Here is an 18,230-nt window from a genome sequence, read left to right as displayed (position 1 = left end):
AACTCGCTCCCGAAGGGCACGCCGAGCTAGGCCGCTTTTACTTCCCTTTCCATCTGTCATTTTTTCCACGAACTTAACAAGTAGGCACCACAGGCCTAACTAGGCTTGGAAACTCCACTTTTTGTTATCCTGCAACCTAACTATTAGGCCTTAAAAATAGGAGATCACACATATTCTTGGCTAACTCAATCTGAATGTGAGCATTCCCTCGTCACCAGATATTTCTTGAGCACCTTCTGTGTGACAGGCACAGTCCTCAGTACCAGGGACACCACGGAGAATAAACACACTGTTCCCACGAAGCTTACATGCTAGTGGGACAGGGGACACTGGCGAGAAACAAGGCTGTATCAAGTACAGTGTGTGTGCATAGCATGCTTGAAGAATGCAGGAAAAGCCAGTTTTATTAAGCACTTTGCTAAAAGTGGATCTGGGCTTCATACTTTAATCTGCGATGGTAAGCCTCCCTTTGGGCAGGGCCCAAGCACTGGAAGGGTAGAGAAGAAAAGAGAAAGGCTCTGTACTCACACACAAACGCCCAGATCAGGGCTCTAGCTCGAGAGGACCCCTAACACTCCCTGGAGCCAACAGCATTCCCGAGCTCTTCCCGCTGCATACAGCCAAGAACGTCACAGGAACAGCACACTATCTGTTGTCTGGAAACGGCACGGTCAGTGAAGGGAGCCCTGGAAGGGAAGTCAAGAAACCTACTTCCTTTTCTGCCAGTTACTCTCGCTATGCGACCTCAGGCATGTTCACCGACCTCCGTGAACCCTAGGCTCCCCGCCCGCATGCTGATCCTCCTGTACTGTGACACTGGGCTAGTCTCTTAAGCCCTTAAGCCTTAGTGTCATCTGTTCAAGGAGGCCAGCGGAATGACACTGCTTGGCAAACTGTCGAGTACTCCGCTGACAGAAGCTATTTAAATAAATACACGGATCCAAAGCTTGCTACTTGCTTTACAGGAACATCAGGAAGATTAAGGAGAACATATAAAATGCCTTAAGCTCTCTGTAAAGAGAGAGTGTTACGGGGTACTAGTGTTCATAGTTTCTACAATTACTATTCTTTCCAGTTATATTTCCTTGTATTTTCAAATTCCTTAACCAAAATCATCCACAAACCCAGAGACGCAGAATACAGAGCGAAAATAAGAGCAGTGTCCTAATTAGAATACTGCTAAGTGGAATAAGCTTGCTAAGAAATCAGGAAGCAGATACCCATCTTCCCCTCCTCAACCTCCCCTGCCAGGGCCGCTGCCCAGGCCGGGTCCCCGCAGGGGTCCCAGGTACACCATGGCCACCCAAACCACAGCCAGAGCCGGGGTCCCTAGCTGGGAGTGCAGCCACGCTTTCTTTCCGAGAAATGGGAGACGCTCCCTTCGCAACACAAATCCTGAAGTACCTGTGAACAAAGTCCTCAAAAATAATGACCAAGGGACACAACTCACCAGAAGACTGAGTCCCTAAGGGGCATTCAGGAGCATCTGTCTTTCGCTTCTCTGACAGTCCAGTTAAAAAACCCACACCTTGCCCTTCATCCACCTGCTGGATGGAGCACAGGCAACACAATGAAGCCCTCCGAAGAAAGTTTTGGCCGGGTGGTAGAGAACCAGCAAGGGCCTGGCACAAACACTGGGTCAATTCCAATGAAAACAGAGTATATAGATTTGTGTTGACGAATGCTGGCTAAGTCCCTCTTTACAGATATAAAGCAACTACCACTGACAGCTGTTACTGAGGCAAAGTCAAAAACCTGCAAAGCCCTTCTCACTTAAAGCACGGCAATATTAATTTCATGAATTCGGTCTGCAGTACACTTGGAACGAGTCAAGTCCTAAGCCTCACAAACTGTCCTTATCAGTGTAAACACTCTGATTTACAGAGTTGCTCCCCCACCCCCACCCCCACCCCACATGCTGTCTCCTGCTCTTCTCCAGTAGCCCAGTTCACAAAAGTGATAACCCAACCACAAGACTACTGGATGTGCCTCCCTTGCTGGTGTGCTGGGGCTTTTTAAGGGGAGGTGTGAAAGGGGATCGAGCCAAAGTACCTTCTAAAAATCACATCCCCTTCACTGGCTCCATGGCCGTCAAATACCTTCCTGCCATCCTGACGTAATAAGCCAGACTACCCAGTCACGTCAAAGGTAGTGAAAATGTCCTCGTTAAAAAACAGACCAAAAATAAATAAGTAAATAAATAAAGCCCACAAATAACTTTTCTAAGTCCACGTTTTAAACATCTAATCCCCAACGTACTTTACCTACTCCATAACACAAAAAGAAAAAAAAAAAAAAAAAAGTGAAAATTCTAGGAGAGAAAAGGTGGAACCGAGGTGTGAGCACAATGGCCGCCGCCAGCAGGGTCTGACTTCACTAAGGCTGCAACATCACCTCAAGGCACGAGATAGTTCAACCCAGCTCAAAGGTATTATTACTTAGGTCACAAAGAACTCTGCCCAGAAAAACAAAAAATAAAATCAATATCCAGGAGGGATTAAGGGGCAGTGAGAAGGAAATATCCCTTTGTTTGAATGCTCTAAAGAAAATCTCTCACCAGTAAAAGCAAAATATTTACCTTCATTTAAAAGTTTTGAGTTGTATGTGATTTCCTGCATCTAAGAGCCTCTTTCTGAACTACAAAGAGGCCACAAAACATCACATTTTCCCCTCCCCATTTTCCCCTTCAAAAACCCACAAGATGGTGATTAAAAAACAGCCCCTTGTCTTCAGGCATAGTTTTAGAAGCCACAAGGAAAAGATAAAAGTTAAATGGAAGAACAAGTCTGTAAACAGATGAGAAATAGGTTGCCCACGGAGGAAGCAAACTCAGTCTTGATAAGCAGGCAGCTCTCCTTGCTCCATCCATGGGAGATTCCCAGCGAAAGAGACCCTCACCCCCTCCCCCACTGACAGAGTCTGAAGGACGCTCCAGGGGCTCTGGGCATGAGCCCGGAAGTTCAGTGACTTAAGGACAAACCCCAGGACTACACCAGTCTCCCAGGCGCTCTCCATTCCCAGAAGGCCCCGGGGGCCTGAATCTCCAACCCAGGGCAGACCTATCTCCCAAGAAACATCCTCCCAGGTAAATTCATCTGAAGTTCTGAATCCACTACCTAATAACTACATCACCTCGTGCAGATCTCATCCTGTTTAATCACCCTTTGATTGGACATAATCCCTTTCTTAGGATCACCGTGAGAATAAAGAATTCTGGCAGTGTGCCCAGATAAGTGCCCATGCCGGATACATAAAAAACGTTCACTTCCATTGAGAGGAAATCCCAGTTCCACTCAACGCTCACTACTTTAGGTGAACAATCTTCAGATACTCTAGAAGACCTCAAAAAAGAGAAAATTCAGAACTCAACGCATGAGAAGATGAGAAGAGAAAAAGGGGAAACCCACACCATTCAGAAAACACCCCTCATTATGCACCTACCCTGACAGGTTAAATTTCCTCCTCATACCTCTGCTTCTCTTCAAAGCCCTGTGAGAAGTAAAGTGACAGCTTACTGGGTCCTGCCCAAGGCACTGCCGCTTGTATCAATTGTCCTAATGCTAGATCCTCTCCCAGTTTTGGAAAAAAATACGTAATTTAAAATCTACAGACATCCAGATTTACTAAGCAGGACTGAAGTTGGGTCCTTATCCCCAAATGTCCAGATCAGACAGGCAAGGGGTAAGAAAACACCACCATCTGGTTAATATTAATTGCGAAGTATTATCCAAGTATCACTGAAGGCTCAGTAACCCTGCACTAGAAGAGGTGGCTTTAAGCCTCGATGAAAAACACACACAAAATCACAAGAAGCCCCTCCCCCACCCGAGCATGCACACGCTCTTCTAATTGTATCTGGAGGTTTTCTGCACCATCGTCGAAATCTCACTTGTAATCTCTTTTGAGATTTTCCAGCGCCGTAGTGTCCACCCACTGTTCACCAACCTCAAGACTATTACCCTAATGTTGATACAGCAAAAGAAAGCTCTGCCAGTAAAATTTTCATCGGCTTATTCCTTTCGGCTAGAACATCCCACCTTTCGTAATAGTTCACTTTCATTAGTATACAAGAGTTCGATCATTCATTTCTGGAAAAAATAATTAGTCACTGTGCGGGAAGACAAGACACATTTTTGCCTACATTCTCAAACACCTATTCGTGCACCTAATCCTCCTAATCCAAGCGCTTATTGTCCAAGACAAAAGGTGTGTAAGAAACTAGGAATATTTTTAAAAAATACTTTTCTTATGGGAAAGCTGCTCTAAGCAGAACTTTAAACAAACGGACCTCCATCGCAAGCACTGTTCCCAAATAAATTTACCGCACCCTCGCATCAAGACCACTCAAGGCTGGAATGTGATGCCAGTCATATATTACTTCAACCTCAATAAATCTCTTTTTATTCCTCAAATCCTGGGCTACTTTCTCAAATAGTTCACGAAAAAGCACCAACCTAATTAACAACAGCTTCCTCTGCAACAGTGGCCTTGATTTCACTTATTTACACATTAACTGCAGCCTCCTTTTGGCCAATCCAGTCTATTCTCTGTACCATGCCGAGCCTTTTATCTGCCCTGGACAGCATTTTCTCCAGCAGATGAAGTAGATGCCGATTGATTTGCTGTCGAGCATGGTAAATTAATAGCAACAAATTGCTGAGGGCCCGTCTCGCTGCTCCACCATGCTTCGGCAGTTTTGCTTTATTTGCTCCATGATGGGCAGCAGTCGGCCTCTTCAAGTCAATTTCTTCTTAACAACCTGCAATACTTTTCAATGGTGAAAATAGAGCTGTTCCTTGTAAGTCAGAAATCAATATCCTATTGCCCTTAGAAAATGCTAAACAAGCAGTATTGGCAATCCACTTGGTACTAGAGGGTATCAGATATAATGCAAATCCATACTGCTTCCCTCCTTGTAGTTATTACAGTTTGCTAAAAGGTTCCTAATGTCATTTATCATCATTTACCATCGACCAGAGAGGCTATGATTATGATATCCTATCAGTTGGCAAGGCCCTTTCATTTCTATTCAATTAATATTTTAGCAGCACTCAAATGGTTGTGGCCCAAGTCTCGTAATAAAATTTACATGGCTTGGAGTGAAACAGGAATTCTCCTGCTCTGATTAAAAAATAATAATTATATTTACATATAAAAATACACACACACACATATACACACATGCACAGAAACACACAAACGTGTATATTGAGAGTACAGTATTTACTTTTTTAGGTTCTAAGTGTTGTAGATTTCCAAACTTTTCTAATTCTAAAATTCAAATACTAAGCTAAGTTTTTTTAGAAGCAAAAAGACCTTCAGATTACAGAAGACTGACTATGAGAAAGTCACAAGATGTCCTCAAAACGTGGTATATTCATCTCCGTTCACAGCTCCTCTCGGTGGAATTCACATACCTACTGTTCCTAATCAACATCCGATATTCACTTTTTAAAGAGGTAACTGCTGCTGTCAGATTACATCAGGGAGGTCTTCTTTAATTACAGCATTACAGGTGAAGGATGGGAATGAGCAGCATTTAGCAATGTTATCAACTGCATGCATCACCCTGCTGTGCCCACAGTCACTGACCCATTTAGAAGCCACACTGCATTTATAAAGAGGAACAATCAATGGGGTGCCTGGGTGGCTCAGTCAGTTGACTGTCCGACTCTAGGTTTCGGCTCAGGTCATGATCTCACCATGGTTTTGTGGGTTTGAGCTCCACATGGAGCTCTGTGCTGGCAGCTCAGAGCCTGCTTGGCATTCTCTCTCTCCCCCTCTCACTGGCCCTCCCCCATTCGTGCTGTCTCTTTCTCAAAATAAATAAAACTTAAAAAAAAAAAATCATCAAAAATAGTAACAAGTAAACCGTGAGCCAACTGTCCCATCCACCCCAAAAAATAAACACAAAACCCAAAAACCTCACTGGGAAATCCTTAGGGAACACAGGCCAATGTTCTTTCAGTTAAAAAAATTCCATTATGCAGACATCACAGTAAAACATGTGCCATTTCTAACTATGTCCCATTTGTCATCTTCGTGTTCATGCTGGAACTTGAGACAGTGGTGAAGCATTAATTCACATTATGGCCTACAATGCTCCATTCTAACTTTTCTGGGTTTGTTTCCAGCTTCCTTGGCTCAGCTCTATCGATCCTACTAAAGAGTAGCAGAAATTAGATTCATATTTTATGCTCTAATTCCATGTCATGTCACCCAGTTCTCCTTTAAAAAAAAAAAAAAATCAACTAATTCTACCAGACTAATGCTATTTACTCAGTTACCAAAATTTAAATTAATTATGTTCTCAAACATAATTGTTAAAAATTGGCAACATTATGCAGGCTTAATTAAGATTAAATCCAATTTACTAAATGTACTTTAATTGGTACTAATTACATTAGCTTTCATTTCAGAATGACAAATTCCCCATAGATTTCACTCTATAGTCTTCTATCAGAATCAACACAGGGTGACTGACGACGAACATCATACAGAAAGGGGAGGGGCCGTAATACCAGACCCCCACCCTGTCTGTCACCGCTCTATGCTTTTATCCTTTTATCAATTTGCTAAGTCACAGAGTCATGACTCCATCACAGCCATCATTTTCTGTTCCAATGAAAAATTTCTCTAAAAATAAATACTCTGTGGCTGGCAGCAGCCAAGAAGAACAGGAGCGTTAACCAAAAAATACACAAAGGTTTCAAATATCAGGGCCACCAATTACTAGGGTACTTCCAAGGACTCCGGGGACTCCTACTCTTGAACCCTTCAGAGACACAAATCTAATAAGTGAATAAGCCTAACCCGATCTCGAGAACTAGGCCCAATTATGCCGCAGGGCAACTGCCCTGCATTATTGCTGCTTTCCATTACGAGGGTATCCAGCGAGTGCATCTGGAAGAGAGGCCAAGAGGAACCAAGGCTGCCTGCCTAGGAAAACAAATAAAGACAGATATGCCTCTGTGCTTAAGGGGGGAAAGAAAGAAAATATAATAAGTAGGTGGTTTGCAGGGCTGTCTGTATTTCATAATGTGATAAACTGCCCTCAGGATTCTTGATATGATTGAATTTTAAAAGCAAGGGGGAAAAAAGAAAGGGAAAATGTACTCCATTCTCAATTTTAAACGGACGGCATGTGAGGCCACCTGGACAAGAGGATGACAGAATTACGGAGGTACAAAATGTGTAAAATTAAGGGATCCCACACACAATCCCCCCCTCCCCAGAGAAATGCATACAATCAAATACAAGCTCTGGGTCTCTCAGAACTGTAAATGTTATGTATAAAGAGATCTGGAAACTAAGTGTTACGGTAAATAAGACACAGGAGGAGAAATAAAGGAACATTAATCATCTGGTTCAATCTTTAAAAAGACACTAATTAATCCTGGGATGGTGGGGTGAGGACAAAAAAAAAAAAAAAAAAAAAAAAAAAAAAGACACGTACAAGATCCAGACCTAAAATGACACGTAATGAGCATAATTAACAAACAATCTCTCTCATATAATTTACTCCTGTAAGGTACAGCTAAGAGGAGTCCATCCATAAGCTTGATGGATTTTTTTGAGGGGATATTTTAAGACGCAGCAAACTATATTGTATTAACCCTGACATACGTAAACAGCATATGATAAAAACAAAAGTACCTGAAACCAGGTCTTCAGCTTAAGTAACAACTCCCTTTTTCCAACTTTCTGTTTTCAAATACTGTTTATCTGATGGCTTTTTTAAAACACGCATCTTTTAAATATCTACTACCTGTAAGTATGTGATTATATCCAGAAAGGAATCCGTAAGTACTAAAAGCCTAATAATATGTGACCATTTTATAGGTTATAAACTTAGAAAATAAGGAGATCTACCACGAGCATAAACAAGAAATGAAGAGCATTAAGTTTTCCCTCATCTTTTCCCAGCAGGTAAACGCATACACACCTATTCTAAAGTAGCTGATGAAACAGACCTGAAGCACTTTCACCAGGAGATCACTAAAAATAAATTATTGCTGCCAAACAATATTTTTTACATATATGCTATTTTTCTATCTAGAAAATTTAAACCAAACCATTTAATTCAGTTGCCCGCATTTAAAAAAAAAAAAAAAAAAAAAAAAGCTGTTTGAGTCATACCTCTCAACACTTTCTGACTAATCATTATGGTTTTTGTTTTGTTTTGTTTTGTTTTTTGGCTGAACTAATTACTAGATTTGAAGACTCAGTGGTGTTGAACCTGATCACAACCTCCTATCTGGCTCAATTTACTGCACAAATTTTGGAAGTACAGTTACAATTCCTAGTAAGACCCAACTAAGTAGCCTCGGGGGACTGGTACAAGGATTTTATTTTACATCAATTTCTTTTGTAGCGCTACAGATTTCATTCTGATCCTCCCAGCTCACCCTCTATCCGTTCTTTCACACCAAGCCAAGGAAGGTTCCACACAATTTACAGTTTTCTTTTTAATATTCGCTAAGAAAAGCCCTGTCCTAGGACAAGTTTGCAATGCCTGAAATACACACATTAACTCTTTCAAAAGAAAAACAAAACCTATTTTAAAATTTAGCATCCTGCCTTTGAAAGTGTACAAAGTTTAATATGAATTCAGACACTTTAAGTCATGTTTTTAAATGATTAAAATTAGGGTAATATGCAAAAAGGATGGGGAACCACACCTGAAAAGATAGCATTGTTTCCCGTACAGTCTTTTAAAATACAGACAGCCACAAAAACGTGCAGAATAAAATTGCAAAACATACAATTTTCTTTCTAAAGTATACGGTATTACTGTCATTTCAAATGGTATAAAGAAGTAACTTACCTGCTTGTGCATTTCTATATTCAACCCATAGGACATCTCATAATACTGTCAAAGAAGGGAAAGCAATTAATTTCGTGCTTTTCATTGGTCTCCCTAGTTTGTTCCCAATGCTCCAACTGTGTTTAAAACAAACGTAAAAGCCTCACCTAAACCAAAATAACCATAATACTTATGCTGCTAAAAGAGGAACGCTTAGCTTAATAAACTAGAAGCCACCCTAAGACACAGACTCTAGGAAAATAACTCACAAAAATCAAGTTCACACATAGCATTCTTAACATCTCCAGTTCTCTTTATACATCACAAACAGATGCATCAAAAAGGTCCGATGAAAATTTGGTACCATATGGACTCTAATTCCTAGGCACAGCGGGCAAGTTAATGGCAAGAGTCTCCTACAAACGCTGACGCTTTGAAAGAACTGTTCAGAAATGTGTTGCTACTTCAGAGTTCTCTCATTTTTAGTGTACTGCTCATGTTCATACATTCAAAGGAAAAGGGCTTGATAGGAAATGAATGAGTTACTCTGAAGCCTTTATGAACAAGCATAAAAACATGCTTGGTAAGACTTCTGAAAAAGCAGATCTGATTTTTTTTTTTTCTTTTTTGGATGTGTAACGTAACTGTCATTACAGAAATTCTGGCAGAACAAATCAGTTACACAGGGGCCGACAACACTCCTCAAACCAATGGAACACCACAGAAATTGAAAACACACAAAACACATGCAGAGACACACAAACTAGTAGCCTAAAAAGCGGGAAAAATTTGAAAAAGGGTCTGGTGTCTGGGTATCTGTCATTCTCTAAGAGAAATGAAACATTAAAAATATAACTGTGTACGGAAAAACTGGTTAAGATTGTTTGGAACAAGAACAATAAAACAACAAAGAAAACCACTAACAGAAAAACATTTTGCCTGTGACTCTACACAAAACATAAAGGAGGTTTGGGTTTGTTTGTTTGTTTTTTGGGTTTGTTTTTTTTTTCCCATCTATAAAAACAAAGCCCAGAGGATTATACCCCACACAGCTGAACTTTTTGAAAATGAAATCAAAGCTGGTTGTCAGAGGCAAGTTCTAACATCCTGGAATTACAGGTTGCTAATGGTCACATTCCCACAACCTCAACTACGCTGGCACGGAGACTGGATCTATCCTACAGCCTCCAGCAATCTGAACATACCCTTCCTTGCTTTTGGTATCCTAAACTAATAGGCACTTTGAATCTGTGACACAGTTTTCTTACCATGACATAATGCCGCTGCATCTCGGTCTTCTCACTGGCCAGTTTCTCACATTCCAGCTTCAGGCTGTTCAAGACATAATGAAATCTAAATACAATGCAGACCTTGACTTACGTTCTTCAAAAGTAAACACACATTCCCTCCTCTAAATCATCACCTACAAAGCGCCAAATCAACTATCTTAAATACCGCCCTCATTACCGAAGGAGAGAAAGGGGTGACTGGAAGGAGCCTGGACTTGCCCTTTCAAGAAGGACCAAAAGTGGGGGTTTTGTTTAAAAAAAAAAATCCTCTGGCCCATTTAATTCCAGAACCGCATTGAGAAACGAACGTTCACTAAATTCATTTAATGCAAAAAGAAGAAAATAAACATCAAGAATGTCTACACACCCAAACACAAATTTAAGTCCCCCAAAATGTCACAAGGGGTTTTTTTTCTTTCATGTTCCACGAAGAGATTAACGAAAATATGAATCAAGCATGTCTTATGAATGATGTCTTATTTGTTCCCTCCAAAACAGAGACAAGTTTAATACCACCACCCAGGGGCAAAGTGTGGATCGGGTTCAGTGGCTTGCTTAGGTTCTTGCATTTAAGAAAGAATTCCACGTCATTAGAAAGCCAGTGAAAGAAAAATATTTCAAAGGCACTCCAAGTCCAACGGTCGTCTCTAAGAAGAAAACATTTTTTCAGCATAAAAGTAATGAAATCGCTCACTTGCGACTTCCCAGGGCTCTCAGCTCTCGGTATTTCAGTGGAATGGCAGAAAAAAGTGAGACGGAATCAAGCCCGGAGTAATAAAGAACCAAGGAAGTCAAAAGGCCCCAGAATCTTCCCAACCTTCCATTCTCCTGGCCCCAATAAATCAATATCGAAAGTTTGGCCTCAGCATTTTCCAAGTCTCCCCAGTTTCGATTGTTCTGCCTCCTTTTTATTTATTTATTTACAGAAGGGAAGAATGTTTAATTTCTTTACACCTGCCTAAGGAAAAGAGGCCTTGCCTTGCCCTTTCTGCCCACAAGTAAAAATGATAATATCATCCCCGCGGCGGCCAAAAAAACAAGGGGGGGGGGGGGTGTTTGTGTGTGTATGTGGGGCGGAAGGGGGGGGGGAGAGACAAGAGCTAAGCAAACAGGAGGATCAGCTAAAGTCAATATCGTTACCTGTGGTATTGAGCCTGTAAAAACTGAAACTCTTCCTTAATCCGATCACAGGACTCGGAAATTGTAAATTTAAAGGGTTGAGCAGGCTGATGCGGTGCCTAAAGAACAATAAAATATTTAATTAGCCCACATCACAGGCGAGGCAGATATGGAGAAAACACACCACGCGGCGCTAGCGGGGGTGGGGGGGGGGGGGGTCACCGCGCAGGCAGGCAAAGAGCGATTAAAACTCTCATCTAGCTCCCCCACCCCACCCCCGCCTCGCCGCACAGCCCGCCAGGGGCCGGTTTCGGGGTGGCCCCGGGCCCCCGCGTCCGCCGGCCCGCCCCGGACCCTGCGGGTTCGAAACCCCGCTCCGCTCCCTCGCCCACCGCAGACGCCCCCACCAGGCGTCCGGCGCGCCGCGCCCACTCCCTCCCCACCCGGAATCGAAACTGGCCCGTCGGGGGGACTCGCGCCATGGCGTCTGGCCGCGGTCAGGTCGGGGGAGGGGGGACGCAGCCGCCACCCTCCGCGGCCAGCTGGCGGGCTCGCTCGCGCGTCCCCGGGGCCCGCGGCGCGAGGGGCCGGCGCCCCGCACTCTCGAGCCGCAAGCGGGACCAGCCGCGCCGCCGCCGAGGGCGCCCTCCCCGCCCCGCCGCGGAGTCGCGCCTCCTCCATCGCTCGCCACCCCCCCCCTCCCCCGGAGGAGTCGCGGGGACGGCGAACCGCTCGGCGCGGCTTCCAGGGGCTTCAAAGACAACAATAAGAAAATGGCTACAACTCAATTGCCTCTCCGCACCCCCTCGGAGAGTGCCACCGCGCCGGGGGGTAGGGGGGATGACGGCGGGCGGCTCCCCGAGCGGGCCGCGGGGCGCGGGCCGCCCTCCCCGCCCCTCCGGCCCCAGACACAACTCGGCGCGCAGGGGGCGACGCGGGGAATCCCCCCGCGCTCGGCGAGCTCGCGCCCCGCCGCCCGCACTCACCGGGTGTCTGGTCTGCGGGTACATCTTGCTCAGATCGCGAATCATCCAAACCGATTTAGTTGGCTGCGCTGGGCAGAGGCGCGCGGCTCATTGGCTTTAATGGCCCCGAGGAGGAGGAGGAGGAGGAGGCGGCGGCGGAGGCGGCCGGCCAGGTCCGAGGGGCGGCTCGGGCGGTCCCGGCCCCCGCCGGGTCTCGCGTGACGCGGGCGGCAGGAACGCGCTGCGGCGGTGGCGGCGGCTGGGTGCGGGCGGCCGGGCCGCTCGGCATTCCTCGCGGGCGTCACTGGCCCGCCGCGGGCATTGTCCGGCGCGCGTCTCCCGCGGCAACGCTCCGACGTTCGCTCCGCCGAGGCGCGCCCGCCGAGCCCGGCGCCGCGGCCGCGCCGCTCCCCCGGGCCGGGAAAGTGCGAGCTCCGCGCACCAGCGCCCGCCGGCAGCGCCGCCCGCCCGCTCGCTCGTCCCACTCCAAACTTTTTTTTATTTGTCTTTTAATTGGTTGTTATTCCTCCGAATGAATGATCTCTCTCTTCTTTCCTAAAAGCAAACACAAACTCCTTTGGTTCGGAAGAGGTCTCGGCGGTGCTTTTTGGTTTCTCTGGAGATTTTTTCACTTCACAGCAACGATCTTTTAAAAGGCACCTTTTAGCTTCTTTTACCACATCTCATTTCCTTATTTTTCTTCCTTCCTGTTTTCTTGTCTTTTTTTTTAACCCCAAATTGAAGGGGATTATAAAAATAAAAGAGAGTGAAACGCTTGCGGCTTTTTTTTTTTTTAATTCTCTCTCCTTTCAAACTCTGCGAACACCACCTCAAAATAATATACAAGTGTGTGAGAGAGGGGGAAGAAAGCAGCCAACAGCCCAAACACCCGCTCAGAACAGCTCTAACAACACGCTCTGTGTAGGTGACTTCTTTGACCAAATTTAGCAGCAGCTAATCATTAACATTCTGATACATATTCACAACCGTCCGTGGAGGGACCGCAGAGCATCCCGGGAGATGTAGTCCACTCCCAGCGACCTCGGTTGAAGATTCGGCCAGATTGACTACAATCACCGGCCCGCCACGCGACTGCTCTGGGGCGCTCTTCAGGCGCCCCGCCCACCCTCGGCGCGGTAGGCGTCTCCAGCAACCAATCAGAGGTGGCTGAACATTAATCGCCGTTCTGTGTTACTGCCCATCATTTCACTGCTGACAAATGGCGAGCCAGAGGGGAGGAGCAGGCCGGGCTGGAGCCCACGTGGGGGCCGGGCGTCGTCTGCGGTTCGGGCCAATGAACGGAACGGGATGGGGTTAGCGGAGGCGGAGCGGAGACGGCCCGCCCAAGGCGGAGCTTCGCCTTGGCTGACGTTCCTTAGCGCGAGCGTTCGAACCGGGGAAACATTTGTTCAGCTGTCAATCAAAGTAACGTGGGCCTGGGAGTAGCGGCGGCGGCGGCGGCGGCTGCTGCTGCTGCTGCTGCTGTTGCTGCTGCCCTGGCTGCATCTTCAGAACTGGGTGTTGGTGGCGGTGGTGGCGGCAAAATAAAGAGGGTGGAGGGGGCGGTAAGGCTAGAGGCTGGTCAGAAGATCTCCTTCCGAGTCTAGTCCTCCCTTCCGCCCCCCTCCAACCCAAACAACCCTCGGCCCCTTGCTCCTCGGCCTCGCCAGGAATGCGGACTAATTAGGGTCCAATGTCTCCTTAAAGAGACAAGCTCGGCCTTGTGTAACGCGCCGAAACCCCTGTTGAGACAAGAGAGGGAGGATCACACCGATCCCACTTCGTTCGGTTCACATCAATTTTACGCGCCGCTGGAGCCGGCATAATTTTCCGTGTGAACGCGGTCTCGGGCCCCTGTTCTTGTTTAGAGCAGGAGACGGAGCTGCGAGAGGCTTACTGGGGCAGGGGGCCGGCGTACGGGTGGGGAGGGCGCCCCTCCGAGGCCCGAGGGGCTGTGATTGTCGTTTAACCCCGAAGTGCGGCCGATTTTCTCAAGCAACTATGCGAGGAAGCGCCCCAAGTCGCTCTCCTCGAGAGCCGCGGGGGCGCAACCGTAGAGCTTCGGGGTGGGGCTGGAGGCCCGGGGGCAAGGGTCGCCAGATTCCCAAAAGAACTTTGTCGAGAGGGCCACTCTCCGCAGACTGCAGTCGGTCAGCACTATGGCAGTGTCAAGGGGGTACCAGACGCAGGTACTGGACAGAAAACGCCCCTGCGCCCCTGAGATGCTCCTTCCCCCCCGGATCAGTAGGAAGGAGATTGCCCCTCTTTTTCCTGCTCTTGGGAGGAGCAAGTCAAGATTGACGCGGTTGAAACCCGCTAGAAGGCCAAGCGGACCACGAGAGAGGGTGGGTCGGCCACCCCTGGAACACGGTCCGGGAAAGTGGGGGTGGTGCAGGGGCAGAGGCCGGGGAAGGGGCATTTTTAGGAAAGGAGCTAACGAGGAGGGGACCGACTCTGTGACAAGAAGGGGCCCGAGGCAGACAGCGCCTTCTTAGTCCTCATCCAGCTGGGGTTGCTCCCTGGTTTAAGGGTTGTCGGTGAAGCTGGTAGCCTTTCCTAGTAACCCGTAACCCTCTAGCCTTTTGGGGGTGTGCAGGAATTCAGAAAAAGTCAGATTGAGGGTTGACTAATTTAAGGGTCTGTTTTGGACGTTCATTTCTGAGTGTCTTTTGCCTACTCTATCTTGAGACGTTGGCAGAGATGGTTCAGCATTAGTGGAAAACCAGTCTTCTTAATGATATCCCACGCCTCAGTGGACAATCAATGACTTACTGTCCAAGTTAGCACATTCTATGGGCTTCTTCCTGTGCGGGCAGTGTGGAAGGCTGGTGCAGAGGAAGGCTTTGAACGTCTTCACAATGTAAACTCCATCCCCAAACACTTTCAGCAATTCAATTCAGCGAATACTTTCTCTGTCCCCCAAAATAAGAGGATGGGCAGTTTTCTGAACCTCCTCTGTCCGATGTGTCCAGTTCAAAATGAGATGTGCTGTAAGAACACACACGAATTCTGAAGAGTTAATTAAAAAAAAAGTAAAGTGAAATAGCTTAATAATTTATGATTACATGTTGAAATTCTAATATTTTAATATGATTGCTTAAACAAAACATGTTGCTATAGTTAATTTTTGTCTGTTTCTTTTTTACTTTTTTAACCCAGATACTAGGAGAGTTTCAATTACTTGATGGAGCCCACATATTTTCACTGGACAGCACTGTTTTTGAAACATTCCTAAGAACCCATAGTTAGAAGACTTAAGTGATACGGTTTCTACACTAGGACAGTGAATTTTCTAAGAACACCAGCAACAATCACGTTTTATTCTACGGTTGGTTATTTTCTCCCAGTGGAGCTTTTCAATAGTTGGTTAAATGACCCACAGCGCCTCTGTAGGAAGTTCCGTGCTATCTGTTCTTGCCAGAATGTTAGCAAGTTCCATAAGAACAAGAATTTGGTTATGCTCACAGCCACGCTCCAGATACTGTCCGGCACATAGTTGGTGCTCAGTAAATATTTGCTAATGGCATTAATGAGCAAACCCCAAGTTGTATCAGCATGGAAAGCTTCTGTATCTTTTGGGCCATATTTATTAAGATTCTGTGCAGTTATTTCCTAGTACGGGGAATGTGAATCCTAATAACGGAAACTGAAGAGCTCGGACAAAGGGAAACTGCTCTGTTAGGAAATCTCAAACAGCTTATGGCAGGGACCTCTCTCCCAAACTCTCTCAATAGTTCGTGTCAACAGAAAGGTGATAAGACATCAGGATGTTTCTTTACTTTTTATAAGTGCAGTTTTAGAATACTGCCCTTGGATATGTTTCACGTTTTGCTCATTTGGCAGATCTACATGACAGTGATGTCTCAGAAAGATGCCAAATGAAACAGCTGGTGACCCGGCAGAACACAGAAAGCAGGACACAAAAACAGCTGCTTTTGTCTCTTCTGCTCTCTGCTTGTGCTTCTCTCTCTCTCTCTCTCTCTCTCTGTCTCTCTCTTTTAAAGTATTTATTTATTTAGTTAGTTATTATTTATTATTTATTTATTGGAATCTGTACACCCAGTGTGGGGCTCAAACTCACGACCCTGAGATCAAGAGTCACGTGCTCTTTCAACTTAGGCAACCAGGCACCCCTGTGCTTCCCTTGACTGCACTTTTTTCACATACTGTTAAGCAAGCTGTGAAGTGGCCTGGCAGGGGTGGGGGTGCAGGGGGTGGGGCTCGCCTTACACACAGTGGTGAGCTCCGGAATGTCTCTGTGGGCAGGGCTCAGCACAGCATGCCTGTTGGAAGCTAGGCCTGGAGGTTCCAATCTTAAAGTGATACATGCAAAGCAAGCACATTATTTTCTCTTATGTTATATGTTATAAATTACGTATTCCTCTTTCAAGCATTTATTGAAATAATTTTTTTTTTTTTTTTTTTTTACCTATTATGTGCCAGGATAAGGGAACTGAGCAATAAATGTGGGTATTTTTTTAAATTTATTGCCTCACAGCTTCAAATTCATCCTCGTTGCCTGCTGTGTGAAAATAGATCTGGGCCCTTTCAACACTTTTCTTTGCCAGCTGGTACCAAAACTTTGTCAATAGAGGGTGCTGGGGAGACATTACAAGGGGAAAGGGTTTTGCTTCCTGGTTCTGGTGTGCAGGCCAGGCAGATTGCCACAGCACAGGTGACAATCCATTGCACCCAGCAGCCAGGAGCTTCTTCCAGGACTCTCCTCACGTAGTTTCGGACCAGAGTGCCTCTGGGGAGACATTCCCTGAAACAGCTTTCTTTGGCACCCCAGAGGATGGATTTCTAGTAAGTTCTGGAATGTGGATTTCTGGCAAGTTCCAGAAAGCAGACTTCTATCAGGGTCCACCAGCTCCAGCTGTGCCATTTTGAGCAAGGTCTGGATTTCAGCCATAGGATGTGTGTGGGTCCTGGGGAGGCTCCTGCTTGAGTCCTCTGTCTCAGCCCTAGAGGTACTGACTGTTCCTTATATCTGCTATTTGTATATTCTTGAGGGTTCTCTTTACCTCTTACTCACCACACCCTCCTTACTCCCATGCCCTGTCATAATTAGTAAGTCTTTATATTGAACTTCTCTTGTTCAAATTGCTGTGTAATTGGACTCAGGCTGATGCAGTAAACAACATATGCAGAGTCTCTCCCCTTCGGGGACTTCCATTCTGATTGAGAGAGGCAAACAGTTGAACGAGTAGCAGCATGACATGAAAGCCCCAGTGTGTGCTATGAAGAGACATAAAGCAAGGTGGGCAGAGAGGGGGTGACTGCAGTAGTGGAACCAGCTGGGATGGCAGGATGCTCCCCAGAGGAGACAGTTAAGCTGAGGCCTGAGTGCCTCGAAGGAGCCAGCCATGGCAGGGACCACCGAGCAGCCTTCTTAGGGGGACTACAAAGTCCCTGTCTGCAGAAATGTCGGTGAATTCATTAGGATTTCAAAAAGACTGGTATGTGTCAGGGTAAATATAGTGTAAGATCAGGTCACAGCCACATCGATGGGTCCGGATCACATGGAACTTTTGACATCTGGCAAAGGCATTTGTTTTGTATTCTGAGTGTAATGGAAAGCCATTGTAGGAGGAGGAAGGATGGTAAGAGGGAGTGACAGGATGATTACAAACATGAAAATGGTCTGTAAGTGCCCTTATTCACTCTTGGCCTAAGATTGAGAAAACATCCTTTTCCATATGGAAGAATACCTACTACTTTTATTTGGGGCAGCTAACACAGACTATGGAGATACACCTCCCCTTGGCATTGGCGCTGCCTCCCCCCACTGTTGAGTGATGGGTAAATTTTCATTTGAATAGAGGCCATTTATGCAATTCAGAAATGTCAAGCAGAACAGCAATAATCATAGAGAATTAAAGACATGGAGATTCATTTCTAGATCAGCAACTGATTTGCCTCATAACTGACTTGGCACCACCCTCCCAGCTATGATAAGATGGGCCTGACTGCATAGTGTACTCCTTATGTGAAAAGATGTAGTCTATCAATGTCAAAGAGAATGCCAAATTTCTGAACTTGCCTGGTGAG

At 45.9% G+C, this 18,230-nt stretch overlaps 1 protein-coding gene across 13 annotated transcripts in view; it reads right to left on the bottom strand.

The window, feature by feature from the left end:
• The window catches only part of LOC132663591 (transducin-like enhancer protein 4), a 141,969-nt gene extending 128,149 nt beyond the window's left edge, over positions 1-13,820 (bottom strand). For 4 of the 13 annotated variants that reach the window (XM_060609999.3, XM_060610000.3, XM_060610006.3 and 1 more), the window contains exons 1-4: positions 11,658-11,867; positions 11,236-11,333; positions 10,075-10,138; positions 8,828-8,872 (exon numbers count right to left, since the gene is read on the bottom strand). In XM_060609999.3, the coding sequence (XP_060465982.1) occupies positions 8,828-8,872; positions 10,075-10,138; positions 11,236-11,333; positions 11,658-11,696 (246 nt within the window). In that variant the 5' untranslated portion in view covers positions 11,697-11,867. Of the gene's footprint in view, positions 1-528; positions 687-8,827; positions 8,873-10,074; positions 10,139-11,235; positions 11,334-11,657; positions 11,869-12,200 lie in introns of those variants that run through there. The other 9 variants (XM_060610005.3, XM_060610008.3, XM_060609997.3 and 6 more) reach the window with 7 other exon arrangements.
• Positions 13,821-18,230: the final 4,410 nt, after the last annotated feature.

The sequence above is a fragment of the Panthera onca genome, chromosome D4 (assembly GCF_046562875.1).
Source record: "Panthera onca isolate mPanOnc1 chromosome D4, mPanOnc1 haplotype 2, whole genome shotgun sequence".
Taxonomy (NCBI): Eukaryota; Metazoa; Chordata; class Mammalia; order Carnivora; family Felidae; genus Panthera; species Panthera onca.
Note: the sequence above shows the minus strand (reverse complement) of the source record. Positions and strands in the feature narration are given on the sequence as shown.